A 12,184-nucleotide genomic window follows, 5' to 3' on the forward strand; every position below is an offset into this window, starting at 1 on the left:
AAACAACAGGTCTAAACTTACCTAGTTTTGCACAGAGCAGCCCCCTCCTCTTCATCAAGTACCCCCACAGAAGGCGCTTTTTCCCTGGGGGCAACCATGCGTGCTCGCTCTCAAGTCCCACTGCTGAATCCATTGACAGACAGTGGGAATTGACCCCGCATCACAGGATTTGATTTGACAGCAGTGGTAGCCAATGTCTCTGCAGGAGGCATTTCCCTGTCAGCACTGTCTGTGTTGATGGGGGAATGGTGCAAGTTACTTTCCTGCAACCGAAAGAAATTTGCACCATCTATAGCCTGCCTTAATGGTAAGAATGCTGCTGGAGAGTTAGGCCTCATTCACACTGGACGTTTTTACAGCTGTGGTTTTTGGCTTCAGGCATTTTTTCTGCAGCCAGTAATCTCCCAAGTTATCCTATGCATTTTTTTTTTTTTTGTCAGGGGCGTTTTCTGGCTGGCATAAACCCCACAGAACTAGTGGGTTTGAAAAGGAGTTTTTCAGCTGTAAAAACGCTCTAACTCTGAAAAACGCCAAAAAACTATTTCTGAAAAACGTGGTTTTTAAGCGTTTAGTAGCATCTTTGAGCGATAAGCTTTTGTGGGGGGGTACAGTTTTGCTAAAAAAAAAATGCTAATGCAGCATTCTACAGCTAAAGCTACTGGTGTTTTCGTAATGTTCAGTGTGCATGAGGCCTTAGGTTTACCATAATGAACTCGGTCTTTACTGTGCTGACAAATATTTACTATCAGTTCTAAACTGATGTGCACATTGTCTGTCCTAACAAAGGATTAAAGATATCAAGGCTGGGATTGTACGTTGTATGTTAATGCATTTTTAAACCAATTTGTCTCTAAAGTGTTCATAGCTATCTGTCCAAGTTATGATGAACAACACAAGCTGACCAGTGTATAATCCTGGTCCAAAGGAATTACTAGAAAAAGAAAAATATTTTTAAATATTTCCAGGTGTGTGTAAATGGGAAACACCTTGTATAAAAAGGTTTGTACAAGAGAAAATGAAGCCAGAGGTTTTTGGAAACTATTAATAGACAGGTCCAAAACCAGACCTTTAAGAGTACCGTGAAGGTGACCTAACACCGGGCCCCCTTCCCACCTCCCCAGTCTCTCTCGGATCCTGGTATGTACAAACCCAATTCCAAAAAAGTTGGGACAAATTGTGAATAAAAACAGAATGCAATGATGCGGAAGTTTCAAATTTCAATATTTTATTCAGAATACAACATAGATGACATATCAAATGTTTAAACTGAGAAAATTAATAATTTTAAGAGAAAAATAAGTTGATTTTAAATGTATCAACACATCTCAAAAAAGTTCGGACAAGGCCATGTTTACCACTGTGTGGCATCTCCTCTTCTTTTTATAACAGTCTGCAAACCTATGGGGACTGAGGAGACAAGTTGCTCAAGTTTAGGAATAGGAATGTTGTCCCATTCTTGTCTAATACAGGCTTCTAGTTGCTCAACTGTCTTAGGTCTTCTTTGTCGCATCTTCCTCTTTATGATGTGCCAAATGTTTTCTATGGGTGAAAGATCTGGACTGCAGGCTGGCCATTTCAGTAACCGAATCCTTCCTCTACGCAGCCATGATATTGTAATTGATGCAGTATGTGGTCTGGCATTGTCATGTTGGAAAATGCAAGGTTTTCCCTGAAAGACGACGTCTGGTTGGGAGCATATGTTGTTTTAGAACTTGGATATACCTTTCAGCATTGATGGTGCCTTTCCAAATGAGAAAGCTGCCCATGCCACATGCACTCATGCAACCCCAAGAGATGCAGGCTTCTGAGCTGAGTGCTGATAATAACTTGGGTTGTCCTTGTCCTCTTTAGTCAGGATGACATGGCGTCCCAGTTTTCCAAAAAGAACTTCAAATTTTGATTTGTCTGACCACAGAACAGTTTTCCACTTTGCAACAGTCCATTTTAAATGAGCCTTGGCCCAGGGAAAACGCCTACGCTTCTGGATCATGTTTAGATATGGCTTCTTTTTTGGCCTATAGAGTTTTAACTGGCAACGGCGAATTGCACCGTGGATTGTGTTCACCGACAATGTTTTCTGGAAGTATTCCTGAGCCCATGTTGTGATTTCCATTACAGTAGCATTCCTGTATGTGATGCAGTGCGGTCTAAGGGCCCGAAGATCACGGGCATCCAGTATGGTTTTCCGGGCTTGACCCTTACCCACAGAGATTGTTCCAGATTCTCTGAATCTTTGGAGGATATTATGCACTGTAGATAATGATAACTTCAAACTCTTTGCAATTCTTCTCTGAGAAACTCCTTTCTGATATTGCTCCACTATTTTTCGCCGCAGCATTGGGGGAATTGGTGATCCTCTGCCCATCTTTACTTCTGAGAGACACTGCCCCTCTGAGCGGCTCTTTTTATACTCGATAATCATGTTGCCAATTGACTTAAAGAGGAAGTAAACCCTCCTCTGCAAGTTGTACCTATGGGTAAGCCTATGATAAGGCTTACCTATAGGTACTGTAAAATCTCCTAAACATGTGCGATGGATACTAGCTCATTATGGGTTTCTCTTTCAGGTTGTAAAAAAAAAAAAAAAAAATGTTAAACAAGTTTACAACCTCTTTAATAAGTTGCAAATTGGTCCTCCAGCTGTTCCTTATATGTATATTTAAGTTTTACGGCCTCTTAGTGCTACCTGTCCCAACTTTTTTGGAATGTTTAGCTCTCATGAAATCCAAAATGAGCCACTATTTGGCATGACATTTCAAAATGTAATTTTGGCACTATTTGGCACTCGCGATCGTCCGTTAGAAAGGCAGGTGGCTAATGTAAACACAGCCGCCTGTCATTCTCCCCTGTGTAAGAATGGAGATCACACGGTTCTATGTAGGACCGTTGATATCTGTTCTTACACAAGTAGCCACATCCAATCACAGTTAGATACACGCCCCTAGGGACACACTTAACCCCTCCCTCTCCAATAAAGTTAACTTCTTCCCTGCCAGTGTCATTTTTACAGTAACAGTGCATATGTATAGCACTGATTACTGTAGTAACGTCACTGGTAACCCCAAAAGTGTCAAAAATGTCAGTCAAGGGTCCGATCTGTCCGCCACAATGTCGCAGTCCCGAAAAAAAAAAAAAAAAAAATGACAAAAATCTTTCCCTTAGTTAGTAAATGCAATAACTTGCAAACCAATCAAAACACGCTTTTTGCGATTTTTTTTACCAAACATATGTAGCAGAAAACAAATTGGCCTAAAATGTTAAAAATATCTGATTATTACATTTTTTGGGGGAATTTCATATAAAAAAATGTGAAAAATATTGTTATTTTTGCAAAATTGACGCTCTTTGTTTATAGCGCATGATCAAAAAAAAAAAAATCGCACAGGTGATCAAATACCACCAAAAGAAAGCTCTGTTTGTGGGAAAAAAAGGACGTGAAATTCCTTTAGGTACAGCGTCGCACGACCGCTCAATTGTTCGTTAAAGCAACGCAGTGCTGAATCGCAAAATAGGCCCTGGTCAGGAAGGGGGTAAAATCTTCCGGAGCTTAAGTGGTTAAGCTAAACTGCTAACTCCACCTCCTCTTAAGCCAATATACTTTTACTAATTTTACTTTACTAATTTACTAACTTTGACTTACATGTGTAATCCATATAGATTCTTTGATTGTTTTTTTTATTATGTTATTACTTCTAGTGAAAGTGGGAGAGGGTGGAACTGATCCTAAATCGGCAGGCTATTTTGAATCCTTCAGACCCAAGCAACACATGCATTTGTTTTACTCTTTTGTGGCTTACCTACATATGGAGCAGCCTGGCTGGTGGGGTCTGTATTCTATTAATGTGTACGCTAATTCCCTACATGCCAAGTGTGTGTGTGTGTGTGTAATATATATATATATATATATATATATATATATATATATATATATATATATATATATATATATACATATACACATACACATACGTACATACATACACATACACACACACACAAATTTACTGTAGACCTAATACGGTTTAAGTATTATAGAATACCTATATACATAACATATGAGCATGCCTGAAGATTATTGTATGAATTATTGATGGATGTCTCTTCTTCCAAATTATGTTTAAGGTTGTCCATTGGCTCTTCTTTTTACTGCTGTATATATGCATATAAGCCTTGTCTTTTTTTCGCTTTCTTAGACCTTGCTTTGGAGGTTATTTGTCTGTGCCCATAATAGTCCCTGTGATTGAAGGGATTCTTTGTTCTAACAAAGTACCTTCTAGCAAAAGCTCCAACCACTAAAAAAATTTTGTTTTGTAACTTTAGTTTGGCTTTCAGTGTAATAAAGCCACTGGACAAATCATGCAGTATTTGCATTTCATTTCAGTATCTATCCAGCATATACTGAATACTTTAATGGCAGCAGTTTCATGACACTATAAAGAAGTAGAAGCCAGGAAATAAGATCTAGTACAGAGTATAAAATCAATGTTCATGAAAACTGGAAGCAAATTTAAGACTGCAAATAGTAATAAGTTGGACAAGATCAAGACATGGCTAATTAATGATGAAAGATATGAGGAGGATGGGGAGGGAGGAAATAAGGAGGAATAAGACTAGAGAAATAAGACATACACTAGCAAAATAAGGCCGAAAAAGCCAGAATGGGTTCATATAAGAGCTAAGGATGCATTTATTGTGTAGGCAGCGAGAATATTTTCTTTAACTTTTTTTTTCTTTCCTTTTTTTTTAAGCACTTTACTAACAATTTCGAGGACTTCAAATCTGTTTTGCATGCCGTAACTATACTGAACATGCAAATACTATATGTTCGTGCAAAACACACAACATTAATAGTCAATGTAAATGTACTTTTTTTTGCAAACAAAGCATTTTACTTTTAAGAAAATGCACCTTTTAGGTTTTTTTTTTTTTTTACATAAAAAAGTATATTGTTGGTTGAGACCAGCCAGATGTTAGCCTCCACGTGTCATTAACATCCACAGATAACACAAGGTGTAAAAGGCATAAAGTTTAAAAACCTTTGTTATCCGCGGCAATAAAGCCCAAAATATTTTCATGGCGCAGCATCACAGTTTGATAAATTTCTGCCTCTCTGAACCACGAGCGTTCCTCTCTTGATGAAAAAATCTTGACTGCCACTTCTTCTCCTCTCCACTTGCCTCGCCACACTTCCCCAAAGCGACCTTTGCCAATGCTCTCTTGCAAAACAATGGTTCTCGCAATAGTTCTCTGCACAAGTAAAGGCAGACCTTGGACAAAAAGAAAGAAAAAAAAAAAAATGAATGCAGAACCAAACCTTAAAAACAATACTAAACAATTTTACTGTCTTACTGCAACCAACATATCACCTACTGTGGATTCCTTCTGGCCCCAAGCTGCAGTGTAAAAACACAGGTGATTCAAAGCACAGAATCTTTGTTAAAGTAAATACTAGATGGGGAACAGAACCGTAAAATAGAAACTAATTGGACAAAGTGCATGTTCCATTTGTCCCATGTTTCTAAGTCCTTTTAACCCCCGGTTAATGAGGTTATGCCTGCCCCACTCCACTTCTGCCCCACACGATCCAACAGCAGTTTTGAAATAGCCAGGTTGATGGATCGCTACAGCTTGTCTCCACTGTAAACACTGTCCACACACAAGTAATAGCAATAGAAACCCAAGAGACAAGCTGCAGCTATGAATCAACCCTTCTTTTTTTTTTTTTTTTTAAAGAATAGGATAAATCAATTTCTAGACTTTCCACTCTATCCAGTTGTATTCTTCCAAATCTTCAGGGAATGCCAAGCTGTTGGGGACCAGGAGAATATCACTGGTTCCTCCCTCTAGCCTCCATGTCACTACAGGAGACAGTACTGAGTGGAGGTCAGCAAGAAGGCAGTTAATTTTCAGTAGAAGAAAAAGGAAAATATCTGCGCTCCGAACCACAAAGCAAACAGAACGTTGTGATAACAAAGGCAGCCAGCTCAACAGGTAGGTTACAGTCCTATAGAAGAGCAATGATCAAAATAGGAGCAGCACCAATACTAAATACATATAGGTGCATCAAGTTATATAATACAGAAAGTCCCAAAGTCTTTATAACCAAAAAAACTGAGGGAAGGGAGGAGATCGATCCAGATTGTCCAATCACCGGTGTGTACAGTAAGGAAAACCTAATTCCACCCCATGGTGATAGTCAGAACTCCTTACCAGATAGTCTGACTCTCCTGTTACAGAGTGGTCAAACAGTCGCCAGCAAAATCAGGGTACACTCAGTGTGAATTGAAGAATCACTCTCGGCTCCTCCTGCCAAGTAGGACTCCCGAAATCCAGGAAGGTAATGTAAATAAAGGCCCCCTCTGAACTTTCAGCAGGAAATGACACCACCTCAGAAGGACAGCAAGGGGCCAATAGTGTAGTATGTCTAAAACAGGCAACTTTATTGAATAAATATTGCACTTACATGAAAAAACTGATGGATCAGCATATAAAACAATCAACCGCGGTATGCAAGGAGCGTGATTCACATCGGTATGTCCGGTCCGGCTTACGCGTATCGTCATATAATGGACATAGTCAGAGGCGTGGCCAACCGATGTAAGCACGCATAATAAAGCACTCGGCCCGGAAGTGACGTAGTCAATTCATGCGTTTCACCTGGTACAATGCCGCAACCAGATAGGCAGGAAGTGTCAGTCATTTAAGCCTGCACTCCCAGAAACACTGGAGCCGGACACGAACCAGGACGGACACCAACAGGCCTATTAATATCACAATATAAAATGTGGCATATTATAAAAAAATCACATATATAAAATCAATTAATATACATGAAGCATTAATCTGTACTCGACTGGGCTCAAATTTAATTCAATTAATCCATATACCTGTGCCGGACATATGCCAAAAATCATTGTTGGGGCCACAAAAACATAAGAACAAAATTACAAAATTGCAAAACATGTATATATTCAAATACTAGCATTCATAAAAAATACAAAACATCCTGCACGCAATCAGGCTCAAACATGAGCCAGATATAAGCAGCAAAACATCGATAGGGCCTCCATACAATAAAGTAAAATACAATTCGGAACAATGAAAAACTAATCAAAAATGTATGGCAGTAATCTAAAAAAGCATAAAAAGAAAAAACATAATAGATAAGTAATGAATCATAAAAATAAAAATATATGATGTGTAAACACAGCCTAACATAACATATCAACTATTGTTAATGTGACAATTTACATCCCACTCTAGGTTTATTCTCCACGGAGAGTCATGTCAGTCAAATATCCAGCGTGTTTCAAGTTTCAAAATCTCCCTCCAGATATGATTAACTCTCCAGTGGGGGGTGAACTTATCAATTCCCCAAAACTTAGTGCCAGCAGGGTTCTTAGCATGATAAGGGTTCTTAGCATGATACTTAGCATAATGCTTCGACACACTATGATTGGAAAAACCCCTTCTGATGTTCCCAAGGTGTTCGTTTACTCTCACTACCAAAGTCCTAATAGTGCGGCCTATGTACTATAGGAGGTAAACCGCATTGGTGGAGGAAGAACAGATGAAGGGCTTTTATCGTATAGTCCTTAGAGGTGGTAGTAGACCGGACCTCACATATCCTCCTACCAGGCAAAGCACTTACCTGGCAGACAGCACAGCTCCTGCACGGAAAAAAAACTAAGATTATGAAAAAAGGACACACGATTAGGTTTTGTCCAAAACATTCAGGGCGACCTGTAAACGCAGAGGTTGAACCCCTCCTAAGACCACTGGAGGAGCTTCAGGCAAACGGGGACCCAACACCACGTCATTCCTGAGAACTCCCCAATGTTTTTTGAAAATCCCAATATTGCTTAGAAAAAGTAGTGACAAAAGGAGAAACTGAAATGGTCAGGATCAGCAGGGATCCTAGATCTTTCACTCAACAAGATGGATCTATCCCCCTCCCTACACTTCTTGAATAATGGAGTCAAAAACCCTCTCATTATACCCCTTGTTAACAAACCCATTTTTTAGCATGAACGCTTGTTTCAGGTAGTCATCCCTCAGTACAGTTGCGGTGCAACCTCAAAAATTGACTCTTAGGAACAGAGCCCAAGAGGGATGATGACAGCTCCCTCGTTCAATAAAACCGTTACGGTCTGTGCTCTTAAAGTGGGTATTAGTTACAATAGCGCCATCTCCGATTTATATACTGGGGTCGAGGAAATTGATGTTTAAATCGCTAGCCTCATGCTGCAATATAATTCCTAATGAATTGACATTAAGATCCTCAATAAAGTCATCCAGAGATGCCCTATCACCACCCCATAGGAGGAGGACGTGATCAATGTATCGCCGTCAAAAGACCAACTGGGGTCTCTGGCGGCCATAGATGACGTCCTCCTTCCACTTCGCCATAAACAAGTTTGCCATGCTCGGCGCAAATTTTGCGCCCATGGCGACTCCCCTATTTTGCAAATAGTAGGAGCCACCAAACCAAAATAATTGTGTTGCATGGCAAACAACAAGGACAAAATAAACTGGCTCTGTGCTGGTTGGTATAAGAGAATCATCCCTATCCAGAAATGTCTCCACTGTGCCATGCCCATGTTCATGGGAAATTATAGTGTACAGCGAAGTGACATCCGCTGTGGCTAGAAGATAGCCCTCTTTCCACTGGATGTCATTCAAAAGATTAAGGACTTGGGTGGAATCCCTAAGGTAGAAGGGGATCTTAGTAACCAGGGGTTGCAGGTACCCGTCTATATATCTCCCAACCTGACTCGTGACGGAGTCAATCCCACTAATGATGGGACGACCCGGTGGGTTTTGAGGGTCTTTATGTACCTTCGGGAGATAATATATAACAGGCACCCGTGGAGCAACCGGAATCCTAAAGGCGTTCTCCTTTTTAGTGAGTATGTGGTTCCCGGGGAGTAAGCTGTACATATCCCTATCAGACAAAAGTCTGTTCATTTCGGAGACCTATGCTGATTTGTCAAGGACAACAATGCCTCCACCCTTGTCCGCTTCTCCTCGTTCCAACTATGGTTATGGGAGTTATCACCAAAATCAAGGAAACCATCATTCTGGTTATGGTGACATTGTTTCCTCATGGAGGGAATGTGGTGCTTCCTATAAGCGTTTTGAGCCCCTTGATAGTGATGACTATTATGGCGATTCGGACGGTGATGATAGGCACATTACCAACCACCCGCACAATACCCCACGTAGGGGCAATCATTATGGCCAACAAGGCCGGTCAGGGGCAGGCCCCGAGTCCTACCATCAAGTAAGACGGGGGTTTTCACAGGTCCAGGGACACAAATATTCAGGATCCAGACCAAAGAGAGGGACCAGAGGTGGGAGGAGGAGCCGTAGAAAAAGAACCTGAAAGATGCTGGTATCTTTAATCTCAGCTCCCCTCCCCGACAACGAAAAGCTGGTCCTCAATCATGGTCTTAAATGTGCCCCAACTAAACCAATCAACAGGTTCAGTCTTTTTATGGATGTTCACAAATACATCCTTAAGATCAATATTAGGAGGTACGTTATGTCTAATCCCATTAGGGAACACTGATTGGTGGCTGATGGTGTTAGACATTCGGGCCTGTCAAACGCATCTTTGTTCAATCCTCCGGGCTTTGTGGCTCCCTCTGTTAAGGTTTTCAGGGATTTAGCAATTAAGGATGTGGAAAACCTTCAGATCCAGGATGATCGCAACGAATTTAGATTCAATGAGTGTTTGAAGTCCCTGGAAAAAAAGGGACAACTTTGTTGTCCGACCAGTGGACAAGGGTTGAGGCATTGTTGTCCTTGACAAATCGGCATAGGTCTCCGAAATGAACAGAGTTTTGTCTGGTAGGGATATGTACAGCTTACTCCCCGGGAACCCCACCTCCAAATATAAAAAAGAGTTGTTCGTGTTGGTTGACAAGGGCTATCAGGATCACATACTCACTAAAAAGGAGAAAGCCTTTATGATCCTGGTTGCTCCACGGGTGCCCGTTAATATATAAATATATATATATATATATATATATTTATTAACGGGCACCCGTGGAGCAACCAGGATCATAAAGGCTTTCTCCTTTTTAGTGAGTATGTGATCCTGATAGCCCTTGTCAACCAACACGAACAACTCTTTTTTATATTTGGAGGTGGGGTTCCCGGGGAGTAAGCTGTACATATCCCTACCAGACAAAACTCTGTTCATTTCGGAGACCTATGCCGATTTGTCAAGGACAACAATGCCTCAACCCTTGTCCACTGGTCGGACAACAAAGTTGTCCCTTTTTTTCCAGGGACTTCAAACACTCATTGAATCTAAATTCGTTGCGATCATCCTGGATCTGAAGGTTTTCCACATCCTTAATTGCTAAATCCCTGAAAACCTTAACAGAGGGAGCCACAAAGCCCGGAGGATTGAACAAAGATGCGTTTGACAGGCCCGAATGTCTAACACCATCAGCCACCAATCAGTGTTCCCTAATGGGATTAGACATAACGTACCTCCTAATATTGATCTTAAGGATGTATTTGTGAACATCCATAAAAAGACTGAACCTGTTGATAGGTTTAGTTGGGGCACATTTAAGACCATGATTGAGGACCAGCTTTTCGTTGTCGGGGAGGGGAGCTGAGATTAAAGATACCAGCATCTTTCAGGTTTTTTTTCTACGGCTCCTCCTCCCACCTCTGGTCCCTCTCTTTGGTCTGGATCCTGAATATTTGTGTCCCTGGACCTGTGAAAACCCCCGTCTTACTTGATGGTAGGACTCGGGGCCTGCCCCTGACCGGCCTTGTTGGCCATAATGATTGCCCCTACGTGGGGTATTGTGCGGGTGGTTGGTAATGTGCCTATCATCACCGTCCGAATCGCCATAATAGTCATCACTATCAAGGGGCTCAAAACGCTTATAGGAAGCACCACATTCCCTCCATGAGGAAACAATGTCACCATAACCAGAATGATGGTTTCCTTGATTTTGGTGATAACTCCCATAACCATAGTTGGAACGAGGAGAAGCGGACAAGGGTGGAGGCATTGTTGTCCTTGACAAATCAGCATAGGTCTCCGAAATGAACAGACTTTTGTCTGATAGGGATATGTACAGCTTACTCCCCGGGAACCACATACTCACTAAAAAGGAGAACGCCTTTAGGATTCCGGTTGCTCCACGGGTGCCTGTTATATATTATCTCCCGAAGGTACATAAAGACCCTCAAAACCCACCGGGTCGTCCCATCATTAGTGGGATTGACTCCCTCACGAGTCGGGTTGGGAGATATATAAACGGGTACCTGCAACCCCTGGTTACTAAGATCCCCTCCTACCTTAGGGATTCCACCCAAGTCCTTAATCTTTTGAATGACATCCAGTGGAAAGAGGGCTATCTTCTAGCCACGGCGGATGTCACTTCGCTGTACGCTATAATTTCCCATGGACATGGGCATGGCACAGTGGAGACATTTCTGGATAGGGATGATTCCCTTATACCAGCACAGAGCCAGTTTATTTTGTCCTTGTTGTTCGCCATGCATCACAATTATTTTTGGTTTGGCGGCTCCTACTATTTGAAAATAGGGGAGTCGCCATGGGCGCAAAATTCGCGCCGAGCATGGCAAACTTGTTTATGGCGAAGTGGGAGGAGGACGTCATCTATGGCCGCCAGAGACCCCAGTTGGTCTTTTGGCGGCGATACACTGAGGACATCCTCCTCCTATGGGATGGTGATAGGGCATCTATGGATGACTTTATTGAGGATCTTAATTAGCGATGTCCCGAACTATTCGCCGGCCAACAGTTCCCGGCGAACATCGCTTGTTCGCGTTCGCCGTGGTGGGCGAACATATGCGATGTTCGGTCCGCCCCCAATACATCATCATTCAGCAAACTTTGACCCTGTACCTCACAGTCAGCAGACACATTCCAGCCAATCAGCATACCCTCCCTCCCAGACTCTCCCACCTCCTATAAAAAAGCAAGGACAGCATCCATCTTAGATTCATTCTGAAGCTGCAGTGTTAGTTAGAGCAGGTAGAGTGCTGCTGCTGCTGAATTAATAGGGAAATTGTTAGCTAGGCCAGTGTTCTGTGTCCACTCCTGCTGTAAGGACAGCGTCCTGACAGCACCCCGAAAAGCCCTTTTTAGGGCTGGTACATCAGTCTGCTTATATATATATATATATAT

At 41.8% G+C, this 12,184-nt stretch overlaps 1 protein-coding gene across 1 annotated transcript in view; it reads right to left on the minus strand.

Annotated features, from left to right (window-relative positions):
- Nucleotides 1–12,184, minus strand: part of TGFBR1 (transforming growth factor beta receptor 1) — a 325,401-nt gene that overhangs the window by 165,673 nt on the left and 147,544 nt on the right. The window contains exon 4 of the mRNA XM_082258755.1: nucleotides 5,037–5,267. Coding sequence (XP_082114881.1) covers nucleotides 5,037–5,267 — 231 coding nt within the window. The remainder of the gene's footprint in view (nucleotides 1–5,036; nucleotides 5,268–12,184) is intronic.

This window comes from Pelophylax lessonae, assembly GCF_965119305.1.
Source record: "Pelophylax lessonae genome assembly, chromosome: 5".
NCBI lineage: Eukaryota > Metazoa > Chordata > Amphibia > Anura > Ranidae > Pelophylax > Pelophylax lessonae.